Here is a 17,803-nt window from a genome sequence, read left to right as displayed (position 1 = left end):
GACAAAGATGAAGAAAAAATTGGAAATTGAATGGACCAACTTTGAGAAAGTTTACACACAAAATAAGGACAAATTGTGAATGGAATAGTTTGTGTAAAGTTACTCATACCAATTTTCACATTAACCAAATGGGCCTACAGCTGTTAGAAACATTGCCCATACACACTGTACTCTATAGTTCTGATCATTTTTAATAGCTAAGTGACAGCTTGCAGGCATACCTGAGTGCATTAGGATCCATGATAGCAGAGGTTCCTGCAGATGATGGGCAAACGAGCTTGTCGCCCATGCCACTGGCATTCACGGGGATCTTTCCCATAGTGGAGGCCTGAGCAGCACCAGTAATAACAGCAACACGATCCTAATTTAAGAAGACAACAGTAAATACAGTATGTTCAACTTGTGTCAGTTGTCATTGTCAAACTGATTGTCACAGTTTTTTTTGTTTTTTTTAAACACAAACAAGAAATTTCTTTGCAATTCAGGTGGACTATTTATGTTAAGTGCAAGAAGTACTTTATGGCAAAAGGAGAAGCAAATACTGTTCAAACAGTGACGGATAACTACTTTATTGTAATTATGTAGTCAAAAGAGTTTTAGTAAGGAGATTAACTTAGTGTTACTGTACCTGTGGATAAGGTGGTGGTGCTCTCTGGATCTTATCTTGTTGAAATGCACCCATCTCTGCTCCTGGCCATCCAGGAGATGCGTTGCCCGCAGCGGCTGCAGCTGCCTCCTTTTCTTGTCTCATGGTGTTGCGTTGCATTTGTTGTCTGATTAGAAATTCCCTCAACCTCTGACGCTACAAACACAAACAGGAGTTAAAATAAAAAACAAAAATTGCAGGAGCATTTAACGATTTTTCTTTGGCCAATACTTTAATACCTGTTTGTGCTTCTCCAGCTCAGAGGGACTTAAGCCCACCAGCGCCGGGTCTTGCACTGCTGACACATCAGGCATGTCTTGAGTGCCCGGCAAGGATGGCTGATGAGGTGCATCTTGAGGGCGGACAGCTGCCAGTTCTTGAGATCCAGAAGGAGGTATAAGTCTAGAACTGTAGCTGTCTGCAACAGTAGTCTGCTGTGTTTGCGGCTGGGGTTGCTGTGGCTGACTTGGCGCCTGCTGTTGGGATAACTGAACGGTTCCTGTGCTAGGGCCGAATGGAAGAGGAGGTGCTGAGGGTTTGCAAGAAAGAGGATCCCTGATGGGACTACCGCCGGAATGCAATTGAGGTGACTGATTTGAATTTGGTGAGCTTTTAAAGCTCGTAGTTCCATCTGGTGCAGCAGACGTGGGGCGAGGTGGTTTGTGGATAGTCATGAAAGGGTCTCTAGATTGTGGCCTTGAAGGAGGCTGAGAACAGTGATCTGGAGACTGGAAACGTGGGGTTATAGGAGACTGTGCAGAATAGGCATCATTGGAGAGCCCTCCAGGAGTGTGGGGAGATTGGCAACTGCCCTGGGATTGCGGACTGGAGGGAACTCTTGAGCACAATTCCTGTTGCATTACAGGGTGTCTCTGGGGTCCAAGAGAACAACCATCACCTGACTGCAACTTGGGACCTAGCGGAGACTGAATGTGGTGGTCAGAGAAACTGTGAGAGGGAGACTGCCTATACCCTTCAGAGGGGTGGCTCGGAGAGGTTCCAGGATGAAGAACACCACCATCGCCTTGGTGCATTCGTGGTGTCAAAGGTGCCTTAAATAGTCCATCCCCAGACTCCAGCATCCCAGCAGGGGAGCCAGTGGGAAGGTCAGGTCTTCCGACGGAAGTGGAGCGAGGAGAAGGTGCACTCATATCAGCCCTATACTGGCTTGCAGGTGAGGATGCAACTGAGGGTATTGGGGATGAACCATATTCTGCCTGCAGAGTTCTTTGAGGGTCTCCGTAATGCGTGTTGTGAGGTGGCGAGAAAATGGGGGACTCAATCCCGATCCCAGCACTTCTTGAATGAGGACTTTGTAGAGGTGTAAGGGACTCCTGAGAGCCTTGCTGAGATTGTGATAAATGACCCTGTTGATGCTGTAACTGTGATCTGAAATAGGGGTCAACCTGCTGAGCCCGTCTGGTTGCTCCTGAAGTCCCTGGTTGCATGTCAAAGGGGCCAAGACTAGCTGGCCGTCCCTGAGGAGGACCCTGTGGGCCGGAAGCTGAATAACCTGAGGAGGAGGCCTGTATGGGGCTAGCCCCAGCATAGGATAAAGGAGTTGGTGGGTGGGAGTGAGAACGGGGTGACCGAGGGGGGAGCTTGGCAAAAGGATCTGTACGAATTTCAGCTGATCCTGGGGTTTTTGCAATACCATCTGAGAAAAAGACAGAGGAGGATCCTGAATCTGGGGGAAAAGGAAATTGACTTTCTGCTGAGCTTGGCTGAGACGAGATGGACGTAGACCCGGAAGGTGGAGGGATCTGGAGGTGTAAACTGGGTCTTTCCCCTTTAATACGAACTGGCTCTGTCTTAACAGGCCTGCACACCTGACTCTCTGCCTGCTATGAGATCAGAAAGGAGGAATAAGAAAAGAAACATGATTACAACTTTTTTAACTTTCACTTGTTATGACTACAATAAGTTTTCACTCACCCTCTGTGCCTTGTTAATCCTCTGAGCTGCTCGGTTGTCTTTGGCCTTTTGCTATTGGGGGAAAAAAAAGTTAATATTAAACACTATTCATTGTCTATTACAAATATGTCTTTTTATTCACTCAATCATAGACCAAAAATTTTGCTACAGTTGTTTCAGCCTACAATAATTAATATAAAATGTAATTTTACTGTGTCATGTAACCGCATGCTCCAATAAGAGCCGTGCATAGGTGTGGGTGGGTGATGTGGAAGGAGGACGGAGGGAAAGAATGTTTGTTTACTTGATGGTGGAGCTACACAAGACACAGATAGATTAAAAATGTGACAAAACAACATCCTTGTTTCTGCCATCAGCCAGGGTAGACGGCGCGGGACCCGGTCTTTAAAGTAAGTTATTTGTTATTTCTGTCAGGCTGGTACACTGTTTTAACAGCCAGTGTACGACAACTCATTATGTTTGAATGAGATAATTAAATATGGCGAGTCCAGGCACTAAATTGGCCCTACCAGATAAGGAGCTTTGTCAGCTGCTGATACTTTCCTCCAGATCTTCATGATTTGCTTACAGCGACTTGCCCAGTCTGGTAAACGGCAAAACATGCAACATATGTATAATATGTAACAGAGCTAAAATTAAACAATGTTTATCAAATGATAATCGCCTTTCACACACCTGGGTAGTCCTGTTTGAGAGTGGGAAAGTTGCTATTGGCATAAAGCACAGGAGAAATGGTTGATAGTTCTCCCAGCTCCTCGTCTTTCTCCCATCGCTGGAGACTGCGCTGGTTGTAGGACAGCCCATCACCTTCTGCCTCAGTAGGTGTTGGTGGGGAGGAAGGAGTCGCTGGGGTGGATGGAGTAGCCCAGGGACTTTCCTCGCCACCGTTTGGACTAAACATCCCACCTTTTTCTCTGAACACAATTTAAGAGGATGAATGATAACATGAGTCATCTGCAGCAATCATTCTCATAATAAACAACATCAAAAAACAAAAAAAACAAAAAACATCCATGGTCCATATCAGAATTACTGTAAGCTAAGCTATAAAGGCTAAATAAAGAAATGCAGCACTTCCTACCGCATGTCAAAGAACGGTGACTGAGAAAGGGCAGGGAAAGCCTCCATAACTCCAGTTGAGGGCAGAGACCCTACGAAAGATGTATATTTCAATATCAATCACATATAAAACTTCACTTAATCAGTGTTCCACGCCAATAAGATGACAATAGGATCAACCGTAGGCATCCCATTCTACATACCTGAGAGGAGAGCTCTCTGTGGCAGAGCGCTACAATTGAGTTCTCCCTTATTGCCCTCTGAGATGGGCTTCATACCCTCCAAGGTGGAACCTTCTGACACTCCTAAAACTTTCCTGAAAAACTGCTCGGAATCCTGATTCTCTACTCCTTGTTGAAAACCTGACATGGAGGGATAACACCAAGGAAGCAAGGAAAAGTTCAACATCTCTGAAACATTTGCTTTTTTTTTTTCAGTTAAGTCCAAAGCATTATCTACAACTATTACCTTCACTTTTTTCTGCATCAAAGTCATGAGGATCAGTTGACCCTTGGTCCTTCAGTGTTGAGGATGGTGCAGAGACTCCTAAGACATATATGTTGACAATACAATTACATTAAAACCAAAACAAGACATTTGTGGAAGTTTCCAGTTACTAAACTATACCTTCTCCCTGAGCCTGGGGGGCCTCACCACCCTCTTGCTTGAGATGATGCACCATACGATCCTTGGCCTCAGCTAGCAAGGAGTATAAAAAAGTTACATATGAATTCTTATCTACAAACAGTTAACTTGTGTCTAGCTATATTATGTGTCCAAGTTCAAGTAGTTTTTCTTACTTTCTGGGGAAGTAGTTTTGAATGCCAATGGTGCTGGCAATGAGGGTTGAAGAATGCATGCAGCTGGCCTCTGCCCAGGGGTTGTCATTACAGCCTTCTTACTCAAGTCTATAAGTGTCTTTCCAAAGAAAGCCTCCTGCATCAAAAACAAGTATTCCACATATAGATACTATACTAGGAAATAATTCGGGGACCACACCAAGACTGACTAACAAACCTGGAGATAAGCTGGAAACATGTCTTCAAGTTTGCTCTTTTTTCGTCCCCGGCGTTTCTTAGCCTGTTCCTCGCCCTCCAATGGTTTAGGATCCATGATGTTATCGGTGTCAGGATGGGGTCCTACACACAACAACAATTACAACATTCACACAATTAAAAATGTTCACAATGGTAAAGACGCTCAGACACACAGTATTTTAAAAATTCTGACATCCTTCGTGTATTTTGATGAAAGCATGTCACAGATATGAATTTATGAAACCAAGCAACTGTTTTAAATTATGGGCAAAAACTATAATTTGTCTCGTTTACATGAAAAATAGTCATCCATTCTTTGTTACTAACCCTCTTCAATGGTTCTCTCTATTGGCTGTCCATCTAAAGTTGTCTCTCCAGCCAGCTGGGCAAAAAACTCTTTCTTCAACCGTGTGTGACACTTCCTTTGTCGCACCATGAAGCCTCCAATTCCTAATACAGTGAGTTCATATAATATCTACAAATACTTGAAAGAAATACAAATAGCAAAATATGTATTTTTTAAAACTGTGAGCTTACCAGGCCTGTAGGGTTTCCGTTTTCTTTTTTTACCATCTTCCGTATCGTCTACCCCGCCTTTGAGAACATCACATTCAGCCATGCCATCTGTGCCTCCATCAACACCAACTTCTCTGTCAGGGCTTCCAGGATTCTCCATCTTAGTGTCACAATCCATAGACTCCCCGCAGACTAGGTAAAATAAAATTGAATTTGAAAACAGCAGTGTATTTACCAAAAAATATACATGTCGCTGGTCAGAAGCCAATAGATTAGCAGAAAATTTGCCAACCTTTTCCCTCCTCCCCTTCGCCTTCCTCCCTCACATCCATTGCATCAGGGCCCCCTTCACAACACAAAGTGCCAAGGCGAGAGCGACGCTGCCGTCTCTTGAGCAAGGGAGACATGGAGATGGTACGCAGCAGGGACATTCCTGATTCTGTCAGCCAAACACCCTCTAACCGGTAGAACTGCGGCTCTGTAAAGTTCATGTTGTAAAAGGTGGGAAAAAAAAAAGGCAATCGAGATGGAGTGCAAAAAAATAAAAAATAAAAAACACAACAACACAAATTTCACTAACCTGGCTCTTTGATCCTTATTGAAGCCATAATGGCTGACTCAACTATAGTGAAGAATCAGGTAGGAAAAAAAAACACAGAAAAATCAAGTATTAATTTCATACAACAACATCCCATTAATATTTTGTCAGTTATGTATTTTTCTAACTCACCGACAGGTTTGGGAACATATGGGCTGCATGATGTGCATGCAAAGCCCTCATCAGATGCTTGTTCCACTTCATCCTCGGTATATAAACTCTCACAGACCGCATGCACCCATCTTCATAGGCACACAGAATAAAACAGTGATATTTGACATTCAGAATAAATCATAAACTGCATTAAGTAATTCATGATATATAACATACAGTATATATGTTCCCTGAAAGAGCACTATCTAATAAATGTTTCATTTGATTTTATTCATATAAATAATAAATGAACAAATGAAATGAATGAAATGTATGTAGTTCTCATGAGTGTCACCCACCGATCGCAGTGCTGACATTGCAGGAGCAGCTCCTCCTCCATGAAGTTCTCTCTGCATACTGGACAAGTGACGAGGCTGGCACAGGGGCCACAGTGAGTGTAGTTATTTTGCCACTCACAGTGAAAACCTGGCGAGTTGGAACCGCATTGTACACAGCACACACACCTGCAATGTAGAGAAATACAAAATAGCAATGAATCATATAGAAATTCAAAAAGACTAAGTAGACCAATGTGAGTTGGTAACAATTTGTCTTTTGCTTCAGAACCCAGGAAAAAAGAGAGCCAGGCCCTGAATAGCTAATGTAATGCTTAATGAATGTTTTACATAATATGCAAATTTTCAAGAATTCATTTACATTTGACCCCATTCAAAGTTACAAGGATGAACAAAGCTTTCAAAGATGTTTTCTTCTTTACCATTTGCATTTCCAACCTCCCTTGGGCACAGTGTGCAGGGGCGGGTCCAAGCAGTAGGTGTGATAGCTGACGTCACAGTCATCGCACAGCAGCAGACGGGAAGGGTCCGAAGCTTTCCCACATACTTCACACACAATACATTCCAAACAGCGCCAGCCCTTGCGCAGCATTGTCTTTGTGATCTACAGAAGATATCAAGTTTAGTTTATCTTGACTCAGAAATGACTTGGGTTTATGGTAATGGGGAAAATACATAATAAAAGGTAACATTGCATTTACTTTGCTATTCACACAGTAAGGATGATAACATTGAGCACACTGCGCACAGGCCAACAACTGCCCCTCCGCACCCTTTCCAAAGCTGCCGCATACAACACACATATCCTGAAACACACAGCAGAAAGGGAGAAAAAAAAGAAGATGTATTTCACAGTGACAAATATAAATGAATGTGTTTAAATTGAAGGTGCTATACCTGGAGCAACACAAATTTGTCAGTGTTTGAAAAAAGAACCACTGTGTTCTGCATTGTGTCATCTTCCTCATCATCGTCCTCCTTAGTTACTCCAGAGTCCGTGGTCATGCTTAGCTGAGAGGGCGGGGGGGGAAGGCAAAAATAATGAGTGATATTCTTTCATTCCTTCTATAACCCAATGTAAAATTTATCTCACCAAAAAGGCATCAATGCAAGAGGCCATGGCTTTGAGGCGAGACCTACCACCCCGCCCTCTCCCTCCACCGCCTCCTCGTGGTCTACGTTTCCCGGGGAAACTATTGCTTCGACCCTGATAAATAGACAGTAAGTCAGGTTTTTCTCAAAATTGTCAAACTAAACAAAAGATGTTCAAGAAAGACCACTGACCTGTTTGACCCTTGAGCGGCCAGGGGATCCCCTGCGCCTCACTTTTTCCGTGTTACTTCCAAGGGGTTCAAAGGGAAGCGAGTCATCAGTTTCAGAGCGGCCAAGCTCCATCGAAAAGTGAGGATCCGCTTCACCAGGAGAACCCAGGAAGCCACTGCTACTTTCGTCTCCGTGGCTCATATTGGACATTTCATCCAGCAGCAATTCCGGCTTAACCTCGCCCTCCTGTGGTTCCTCTTTTATGTCCACATAGTGTCCTTCTCTTCTCATTTGGTCATCGTCGTCTTCTTCATCCTCTTCTTCAGAGTGAGGTAGTAGCCTCTCCTCCATGTTAACAGTAGAGGGTTCGTCTTCATCCCGATGAAAAGACAAATGGCACGCCTGATATGACGGACTTATGTCCCGCTCATCAGACCGGTGTACATGCTCCGCTTTTCCTACAGATGCGCGAGAGGGTGACAACTTTGACAGAGTCTTACTGAATGATTCTACACTTTGGAAGCCACCAGAACCAGCCATTGTTAACACTCCTGATAGAGGCTTCTCCACCTCCATATTTTCAGGGCCCTCCAGTGTTTCATCTACTTCAGGATTTTGATACCCTCTCTCAGCGGCCGAATCCTGTGAATCAGCTCGGATCACTTGGCTGACTGCCTCTTCTGCTCTCCTTTCATCAGCAGGTAGACAAGGGGCAGCCTGTTTGGCCAAGCACTCTTCAGCTAGGGTTAAGGAATGCAGGTTATTACTTTAATCTTTCATTAGCTACAGCATGCTTTTTGCCCATGTACACATACCGTACGTATGTCAAGAGTTGGTCATTCTTACCTGGAGACTCAAATGTTGCAGCAGACCACTCTGAAATGGAGTCTTCTTTTTCTATCTTCAGCACCTCCTTTGAGAATTTGTCACTTAAATCCGTTGTCCCAACAACGATAGCCTCCGCACCTAAAGGGAGAACTGATTAAGGCCTGGTAGACAAGGTTTTTTTTTTTTTTTTTTTTTTTTTTTTTTTTTATGTATCCGTGTGGTCTGCTACGATAAACTCAATACAGCACAGCACAGCACACACACAACGATTCTGTTGACAGCAATAACCTCAGGATCATCTAATATAATAATCTAAAATCACTAAATAATTTGGTGTTTGTTGTTCTCGGTCAAGAAAGGGCAAAATTGGCCCAATTAGTTTTATGTGCGACTGTGACCAGCTAGGCTTAACTGGCATGTTCTCATACAAATAAACAATTTTCTATATCCTAACACCAATTCTATCTCTGTGAATCATTTGTCTCTGAATTGTGCTGCTCTTGTGGATTAAGATTGCACACCTGTAAAGTACTGCGGTAAACCATTGTCAAAAACAAATGAGCCATCTTCAATGCCTCTTATCCTAACTAAGGTCACGGATGTGCTGGAGGCTATCCCAGCTAAGTTGGGGTAAAAGGCTGCGTAAACCCTGGACTGGTCTGCGGCCAAACGCAGAAAAAGATGTGGGACCATGTTTTCTTCAGACACCTATCTTAAAAAGAAAAATGCAGTGACTGAGGTCTCCCACCTCTGTGATGAAAATGGGCCGCACATTTTTTGGCTTGTGTGCAAGACTGAAAAATTAAATACAAAGACAAGAAATGGCTACAAACTTTCATGCTCCTGCGGACTGTGCACTCATCACAAGGAAACAAGAGGCATGCACTTTCTGGAATTATTTTGCCTAAATGGCTCACAGCCAGTGCAAGGCAACAGATGCGGCCAACCCTGTCTACAGGCTGTGTTACAAAGCTACTCGTACTACAGCACAAGGGAATACCTTCAAAAGGACTAAACACCTTGCTAACCGGCAATTATATCACAAATTCAAAGAGGAACAGGGTAACTAATAAGCGATCATCTATATTTGAAAATCTTTCCTCTAAATATAAGTCAAATGAGTGTGATAAACTAGCTTTACTTTTCTACTGGGTCTAATATAAACTTCCCAAACAATGAATAAGAAAAGTGAATTGAGAGTGGTTTTCTCACATCAATGTTCTGTGAAAAAAGGTTCTGTGGAGTAATTTTTACATTTCAAACAAAGCTGCATATTCCAGCAGTGACGAGAATCATTTTTATTTTAATTGAATAGCTATTTCATTTTATCAAGAGGGAACATATGCAATAATTTCATTTCATATCCTCCATTGCCTACCAATTTGAATTAATAAAAAATGCCAAGAACTTTCTCTTTTGCTATCTGTAAGTTGTCTGCTTTTACTGACGTCAGGTCTTTGTCATTGTATCATTTCAGGAATTTTATACAAGTGCAGTATCAAAGTCAGAATTTCGGTATTGTGACTAGTTGTGATGGGCCCGGACTGACCTAGATCCATGGGTGTTTGTTCTTCAGCAGGAGCGTCTGCCAATCCCGTATCTGATGTGCCTCCTTGTATGACATTTGTCTGCTCTTCCGTCATTGTTTCAGCCTCCGTTTGGATTGTCATCTCCACCAACTGTATCTGCCCTTCAGTCTCATCTGCTACCTCTGCTGTTTGAGTCTCTGCTGTGTGTGCTTCGGTGAGACGCTCCTGCTGACGTCGGTCCTCCTTACAAAGCAGGCAAATGCTCTTGACTTCTGGGAGCTCACACTCCCTGTGCACCCACCTAAGACAATGAAAGATCATATAATATTTTACAATGAGGACACACGTGAGTAAAACCCACAGATGAACAGTATGTGTATGATCAATGAAGAAACCTGTGACACAGGGTACAGCACTGAAGAGCCAAAGATGGGTGCGCAGCTTTGCCGCATACGCCACACATGGAGCTGCGCTGATGCTGACACGCCTCACACACAGCGTAGTTATCAAACCACTGCGCCGAGCCTGGCAACCCCAGTCCACGAATGCCACACTCCATACATACACGGCACCTCTGACATGATTCACAGAATGGAGAGACTTGATCAGAATACTCCGTGAAGGGAACTTAACAAGAAAATGCTTTCTCAAGAAAGGGAAATTCATTCCAAGAAGGATCCAAAGGAGGACGAATATGACTTACTCTGCATTTCCATGGATCTGTAGGGAGAGAATCCATGGCTGGCTGCAGACAGAAGGTGTGGTAGCCCTTATCACAGGCATCACATACTAACATTTTGGAGTCTTCACCTGGTTGTCTGAAGAATTAAAATAACAGAAAAGAGAGAGGTCACAAATGACATGCACCATATTAAGCAAATATTGGATTGCATGCAAATTGAGTGACAGGGTTGAACCTACCTGCAGGTCTGGCACACTTTACACTCCGGGCATTGCCACCCTGCCCGCTGGATGGGCGTGGCCCCAATCTCTAAACAGGCTGCGTGATAATGGAGGCCACAACCCGTACAGAAGAGCAAGTCTGTGAGTTCCCCTGCTGAGTCACACACAGCACACCAAGACTCTTCCCCTGCTGTGAAAGTCCAAATAAAGAAACATATCATCATTTGAGGCCATACTGCTTATGGTTCATCTTAAAGCAACATGGTGTTCATGCTGGCAGCTAAAACGACGTCGACAGCAGCGGCGTGCAAACTACATTGTTCGATTAACTGAACCCCTCATTTTTAATTCTCTTACATCTGAACTTTTTAGGGGTACGTACGTATTTGTTCACAGGAAAATGAGACGATACTTAAATCAATATCATGTCACATATTTTCAGATTGCTGCTTTTTGTTCACAGATAAGTCAAAATTCACCATTTTTAAACTGAAAACATCTTGCATGGATTGTACCCTACCCTAATGCCTATGAATAAAAAGTTCAAATAGTGTATTTTCTGTATTGATTTTTTTAAGTAACATATCTTGAGTATTTAAAAAGTGATACTAGCAGGAGTTTAACTAGAAAACAGAATAATTAATCTAATTATGGAATAAGCGGTCAAGAAATTGGATGGATGGATGGATGGATGGATGGATGATCATTGCCAATATCTGATAAAATGAGGAACTTTTAAAGTTGAAAACATTTTGCAATTGTCCAAGCATGAATGACATAAGTGCGTTAGCAATCGTGTGAAGATGCATTTCATCCTACCTAACTCTTCTGCTTTGTCTATGTGCTGAGGACAGAGAAGGGCCAACTGCTTCATGGATTGGAAGGATCCACTCGCTGCTGCACAGGGGAAGTGGTAAAAGGTTGAACAGCCCTCAGCATGGCATCGAATGGTTGCACCCAGCTTTTTGCAGTATTCACAAAGCTGTAACAAACCAAAGCCACATATCATTAAGCGTGATACTTGAACAAAACTCTTTTTTTCTTAATTCCTAACATCCGATGACATTTAATCCACATTATAGACAGTGCACTTACGCGCTGTGTCCCTGAGATAACAGCCTTGTCCACGTTCTCCAACCCGTCATCATCCATTTGTTTTACTCCTTCTGACCACACCGCACACCAGTGATGAACCCAACAACCCCCTGTATTCCAAACAGCATCATTAGGGTCAGCAAATCTCCAGGAAAACTTTGATTCACGACAACGTCCTGTATTTCCGAATAGAAATCATCTTGACATTTTCAATAGTAACAGTTGTCTGGAAATTAACCTGAGTCATCAAATAGTGATGCCAGACAGGGGGCGTCCAAAAATCCAATGGAAGACAATTCATCATTTCCAGGCTGGGGCAGCTGAGAAGCAGATGTCTGGAGGGTTGGCAGTTCTGAAGTTGACACAAAGTGTCGGAGTTCCCGTTGTCCATGAAGGCTGCGCTCCACGCAGTTGCAAAGAGCACAAGCCCTCACGCTCTCTCTGTTCAAAAGATTCAGTGTTTAAAATTGTCAACAGTAAGCTGCCCTGAGCGAGAAAAGTGAACAAGGAACATACATCGGTGTACTTGAAGAGGCGGCAGTAAGACCGGACTCATCCAAAGCAGCAGGGAGCGCTTGGGGCTCTCCTTCAGAGCAGGGAAGTTGTCTAGCAGGAGCGTTATCATCAGCTAAAAAAAAATAATAATGTGTGGTGAATAGGCCTGTCATAATAACAAATTGTTTAATACGATATAGTTTCCATAAATTATCGCGGCAGGGAGAAATTATGATTTAAGTTTCGTTCTTTAATGCCGCTGATATGATATTACAGCATAATAATCCAAGTACCTCCTTTTCAAGAACAATTAAATTTTAATTCTCAATAATATTGAGCACTGGAATTGAAATGTGGAAGAACAAATAGAAGACATTCGACCCCCATTATTTGCAGGGGATAGTAACCAGAAAAAAGCAATGGATTGGCGGGGGTAATTTTGTCATGGCCCAAATAATGATTCAAGAAACATTGATAAACATTCAATGTACATTTTCCACACAAAACAAAAAAAAAATGGGGTGGACATTGTTTTTTATTTTTATTAAAGTAGAAAAAAGTGAGCATGCAAATAAACGTGTGCCAAACGGCACATATGTGGGGGTCGACTGTATATTAGATTCATAGATTCGAGCTCTGTTCACAAAAATTGCACATAAATTAATATTAACACAGGTCACATAAGCACACATCGGCCTATGTAGTGACCAAGTCAAATGAATGTCTGCTTTCACGTAAAAACCTGGAACGGCTGTCTGGGAATTTTACTTTTTTCCCCCAGCATTTCATACTGCCTATCAAAAGCCTGCAGCATTTCTTTAAATGCAGGTGGCAAGTTTTGAATGGCTGCATCTATTTCACTAAAAAGCGAGTTAACACCAGCGTTGAGGCACTACATGTCATCGGTAAATGGACGGTCCTCCATATCCTGTTGTGTTTTTGTTTCCAGTTGAAGAAATTATGTGGGATGGTTGTATTTTAAATGAACTTTGAGGTTTGTTTTGTTGAGTTGTGACTCTCTTCATAGAGTACAAATGTGACAAATGCATTAATCTAGCTTGAATCCAAATGTTCCAACCTACACGACTCCTGTGTCATCGGGGTTTGTTTGGAGCTACTTTCATTCATACGGCTCAACTTTCTGCAATTGTACAACTACACTATCAAAATGTGCAAGTGCGACTCCTCCTCCAACAGCAGTGAACAAGATGACTGACAAGAGAGGAAAAGCAAGCGCGATTGAATGCTGGTAACCTAAGTAAAGAAACACACTTGTAGATGACAATGTACTGAGTCTGGGGAAAAAAAATATCTCGTCCATTTTATTTATCCTATTATATAGTATTTAGCATGACAATTATAGTGGTGAATGTCAAAAAATAAGGAATAGTGCCAACATAATTGACAGTGCAATATATTCTTACTCCACACATACATGCAACACGTTTGGATGCAGAAAACGTTAAGCGATTACCTGTTGGCTCAGAGTCGCTTTCGTCGCAGGTGGATTTCTGCTCATCCATGCCCCCAAACTGGCTTTGACCTCCTTGACAGAGATCTGCAGTGTCAAAATACAAATGGCTTATAATAATGCAATACCACTAGTATTAAGTATGCTAACAACCTGAATTCATGACCTAAATGGTTCATGGCAAATGGACTGAGCTTATGCAGCGCTTTCTACACCATATGGTGCTCAAAAGTCTATTTCAGTGACTAAATTGACAGCAAGATAAGAGACAATAAAGTGTACACAATAGATTTCTTTCCATAAGGATATATAAAATGTAAATGTTTATTAAAATCAATGTTAAACAACACGCCTTTTTCCAACACCAAAAAACAGCAAAAAATAAAAATAAAATAAATACTTAATCAAGATGCTAACCAGGCTATATCTATTTAAACAGAAAGCTTCAGGTTTGTCCAAAAGTAATGTGCCTTGAGTCTTGACTAATATTAGCAATAATGCAATCGACTCTACTTGGCAATTGAGCAAATTAGCGCGAGTGATACAGGAAGCTGATACACCAGGCACACCGGAATTAACACAGAAAGTGCTTATTTACCCAGCAGTGCATATTCCAAACCGGTTAGATGACAATATTAAATTAAGATAAAGTGTAGTAACAACTAATTATTAATCAACTAATTGTATGTTTATTACGTGTATTTATTCATAACCAACCATATCGAAAATACACAAAGAAAACACAACTTCCGCCTAGAAAACTTCCTGTTGCAGCACTGTTGTTGTCGTGCGGAACCAGAGTTGCTCACACTTCAGTTCCGCTCAGAGCTTCACGCAGTCGACTAAAGTACAGTACAGTAAATCAAACGACGGCCTCGCCATTGTTTCTGCAACACAACAAATAACACGGAGTCGCGGCGAAGGTCGTGTTTCTCCGGCGATATTGCGTTCTACGTGCCGTCGATGTCGACAGAAAGCGACTTTTTACACGGAGCTTCGTTTCAGCGTTATGGCAGCGCCCCCCAATGTGTCCTCGTTAATGTTAATCTCATGATGTCAGAAAATAAACCGAATGATCGTGCGAGTTGCAGCCACGCCAATGCTATTATATATTGTGTGTTCTGCAACTTAGATGCAGTAACCGCTAAGTTATAGAACAAACAGTATATCCGTCTCGAAGTGAAAATTCGTGCATTGCCATTTCTACAAACACACACAGCGCGGTTTGTTAGGCAGTTAGAAGACCAGTCTGGGACGGACGAATGAATGCCTTTCACGTGTTGGTCATGCATAGAAGATACAAGCATTATTGAATGCATAACACTCTTAACTACTAAGAATCACGTCTATATACACACAAACACAACAGCATCGTGTGCATTTGAGTGCCGGGGTTTAAAAGAAACGGAAAACAAAAACAACGCTCAATTTTAATTAACACTATTTGGTCAAAAAACTAAAGGCGAACAAAAGAGTAAATCTAGCGGAAGAGTGGAGTTAGGCGATATCTTCGAAATAAATGTGACAAGTCGAAACACTCCACAATAACGACATCACATAACCAATAACTGTATAGCTAGTTAATTAATGAGCTAAATAGGTCTTTCTTTCCAAATGCATTCGATAGCGTCTCACGAAAGTGGTGAGTGATGGCCAAATAGCGTCCTGGTTAGCTGGGTTGACACTGAAAGTAATAAGAAAATAACTTTCATAGTCAGTGATCGTATATGCCACCATTGTGATGATAAACACAAACAACATCTACATCTTGCTGCCGTTCCAGAAAAAAAAAAGCATAACACGGCTCGAGGATTACAGACATGTCATTTATTACTCAATGTAAACATCGATTTGAGGGATTCGTACTAGTCCAGCAATTAGCCTAGTCCATATCCCTAGCGACGGACTGAAACGGAAAATCCAACAACTAGTGATGGTGACGTAGCAGCTAAGTGTCCCGCAGAGCCAAAACTGCGAAAACTACGCTTAATCGCATGCATAACTACATACACGTCAGGAAATGACGACTGTTAACCTCGACTAAAACAACCTGGGCGCCGTCGTTACGAAAAATTAACCAAGCCGAAGTTAGCGCCCAGGTAACGCTGCTAGTTCTCCAGCAAGTAGACAGCGTCATCTGCTTCAAGCTAACAGCTAAATGCTACCGATAGCGGAGCCAACATTACCCGGTCTAAGGTCAGGGTTAGTGTGTCTCTATTTACACCTGGCACAGGAAGTTGAGAAAAGTCACAATTGACGCCACTGACCTTACAAAAACAAAACCGTCTCCTCATACATCAGCAAAATCCAAAGAGCCCCACGGCAGCTTCCCGTAATGCTTCTGGTCGCTTCATTTTATGTACCGGACTAACGCTGCGGCGAGCCGGCTGGAGCGAGAGAGTGAGAGAAGGTGGGGGAAGTGCACACGGGCGGAAGACTGCCGAGCTCGCTCAGTACTGACTACTGTAGTTCTGTGTACACTTTACACAACTACGCGGAAAACGCTGGGTTAGCGAGCTAACCGCCGCTTCGGCTTGGCTTGGTAGTCCTAGCCACATATTCATCAGGAGAGTCAAGAGACACCGCTATAAGTACCAATAGTACTCCGGTCCCGTTCAATGTTTTCTTTCCGGGCTTGTGGATGTAGCTTCAATGCTAACAACTAGCCGCTGTTGTGTTGTGGAATTCTTCTCGCGAGGTGGCAGCTTATTTCCACTGAATAGTGTAAATAAACACTAATTTGGCGTGTTGCGTTTTATTCGGTAACATACTGTTCTTGTCACTTAACTTTGCATGAAAATCTTCTTCTTTTTTCTTTTGCACATATACGCATGACCAAACTGCGCCAGAAGCACAACATTCACCATCCCTCTCTAAAATCACCAAATCGTGCGAAACAAGTGTTCAATGTGTTAACGTTAGGGCGTCTAAAATTAAACTGCTGTTGTGCTTTGTTTATCATTTCCTGCACAGCGCGGTACATGAGTGTGCTTGTTGTTGGCAAGCACAGCGCGGAAACATGGAGGATATTAACACTCGATAGTACTGGAGGTCATTACATTTTCCAAAGCATGGAAGCCATTTTCATTAGGTTGTTATAATTGCAAGAGAAGGAATATCTTCGTGCGACGGATGCAGCGGTCTGTTGCACGAATGACCCAGTAGCTCTTTTTTTTTAACCGTCAAATTCAACTGTGGACAATTAATTTACCGTAAGGATGATTTATTTACAATGATCATGCTCGGTTGCATGTAGGGTGCGTTTGGCTGAAATCATAAAACAACAAATAAAAGCTACAATTATGTAGTTGTTACACCCTTGCTTGACAGCAAAATTAATGCTCACCAATTCTGAGAATAGTTTTATAGATTATGTTCCGGTATGACTGCACATCACCTTCCACAAACAGCCAAATCTAATTGTTATATGCATGTTGGTTCGTCTTTTTTTTTTTATTATTTCATCTGGACTACAGGCGACTTTGATAATAATACTGATAAGTAATATTGCTGTAAATACAATAAAATAAGCAACTGACCAGCATCAGCACCTGCTGCAGGGGGTGATTGATTTGCATTTTGACACTGCCACTGACCTCTGTGTGACCCTAATATCTGACCGGTCACTTCAAATGGGATTTAAAAGTCTTTAATCTGTACAGCCAATAACAAGCTCCTTTATCATCCCACTTTGTTAATGAAAAATGTTGCAGTCTCAAAACGGAAGTGTAAAAATGGTCTGAGGAGGCCACCGCCAGAGTGGTACTGTCATTCATACATGATATATAAGTGCATGATGTGTGCAGGTTTTCATTTTGAAAATAGGTTGTTACTAGGCCTCTGCACAGGATTAGTTAACTCCCCATTCAGCTTTAGCAAAATTGGATTAGATTATTTTTTTTTTAGGGGGGGCGAGACTGGTTGGAGGACAGGCTGATTGGCCAATGGCTGTAAATAGAGGGTGGTATTAAGGGCGCCC

General features: G+C 42.4%; 1 protein-coding gene across 2 annotated transcripts in view; it reads right to left on the bottom strand.

The window, feature by feature from the left end:
- Nucleotides 1–16,255, bottom strand: part of kmt2d (lysine (K)-specific methyltransferase 2D) — a 36,666-nt gene extending 20,411 nt beyond the window's left edge. The window contains exons 1-34 of one of the 2 annotated variants that reach the window (XM_077512969.1): nt 16,092–16,255; nt 13,828–13,911; nt 12,375–12,486; nt 12,097–12,299; nt 11,859–11,968; nt 11,583–11,745; nt 10,782–10,953; nt 10,564–10,678; nt 10,256–10,434; nt 9,881–10,161; nt 8,350–8,469; nt 7,525–8,243; nt 7,334–7,447; nt 7,138–7,251; nt 6,942–7,046; nt 6,663–6,844; nt 6,244–6,408; nt 5,924–6,033; nt 5,774–5,815; nt 5,486–5,671; nt 5,215–5,385; nt 5,005–5,127; nt 4,658–4,779; nt 4,441–4,576; nt 4,268–4,339; nt 4,109–4,186; nt 3,844–4,002; nt 3,663–3,732; nt 3,257–3,495; nt 3,091–3,164; nt 2,582–2,632; nt 886–2,490; nt 629–802; nt 222–361 (exon numbers count right to left, since the gene is read on the bottom strand). In XM_077512969.1, coding sequence (XP_077369095.1) covers nt 222–361; nt 629–802; nt 886–2,490; nt 2,582–2,632; nt 3,091–3,164; nt 3,257–3,495; nt 3,663–3,732; nt 3,844–4,002; nt 4,109–4,186; nt 4,268–4,339; nt 4,441–4,576; nt 4,658–4,779; nt 5,005–5,127; nt 5,215–5,385; nt 5,486–5,671; nt 5,774–5,815; nt 5,924–6,033; nt 6,244–6,408; nt 6,663–6,844; nt 6,942–7,046; nt 7,138–7,251; nt 7,334–7,447; nt 7,525–8,243; nt 8,350–8,469; nt 9,881–10,161; nt 10,256–10,434; nt 10,564–10,678; nt 10,782–10,953; nt 11,583–11,745; nt 11,859–11,968; nt 12,097–12,299; nt 12,375–12,486; nt 13,828–13,876 — 6,455 coding nt within the window. In that variant the 5' untranslated portion in view covers nt 13,877–13,911; nt 16,092–16,255. The remainder of the gene's footprint in view (nt 1–221; nt 362–628; nt 803–885; nt 2,491–2,581; nt 2,633–3,090; nt 3,165–3,256; nt 3,496–3,662; nt 3,733–3,843; nt 4,003–4,108; nt 4,187–4,267; nt 4,340–4,440; nt 4,577–4,657; nt 4,780–5,004; nt 5,128–5,214; nt 5,386–5,485; nt 5,672–5,773; nt 5,816–5,923; nt 6,034–6,243; nt 6,409–6,662; nt 6,845–6,941; nt 7,047–7,137; nt 7,252–7,333; nt 7,448–7,524; nt 8,244–8,349; nt 8,470–9,880; nt 10,162–10,255; nt 10,435–10,563; nt 10,679–10,781; nt 10,954–11,582; nt 11,746–11,858; nt 11,969–12,096; nt 12,300–12,374; nt 12,487–13,827; nt 13,912–16,091) is intronic. The other variant, XM_077512970.1, reaches the window with a different exon arrangement.
- Nucleotides 16,256–17,803: the final 1,548 nt, after the last annotated feature.

Source organism: Festucalex cinctus, chromosome 2, assembly GCF_051991245.1.
Source record: "Festucalex cinctus isolate MCC-2025b chromosome 2, RoL_Fcin_1.0, whole genome shotgun sequence".
Classification (NCBI taxonomy): Eukaryota; Metazoa; Chordata; class Actinopteri; order Syngnathiformes; family Syngnathidae; genus Festucalex; species Festucalex cinctus.
The sequence above is the reverse complement of the archived record's forward strand: the minus strand, read 5'-3'. Positions and strand labels throughout refer to the sequence as shown.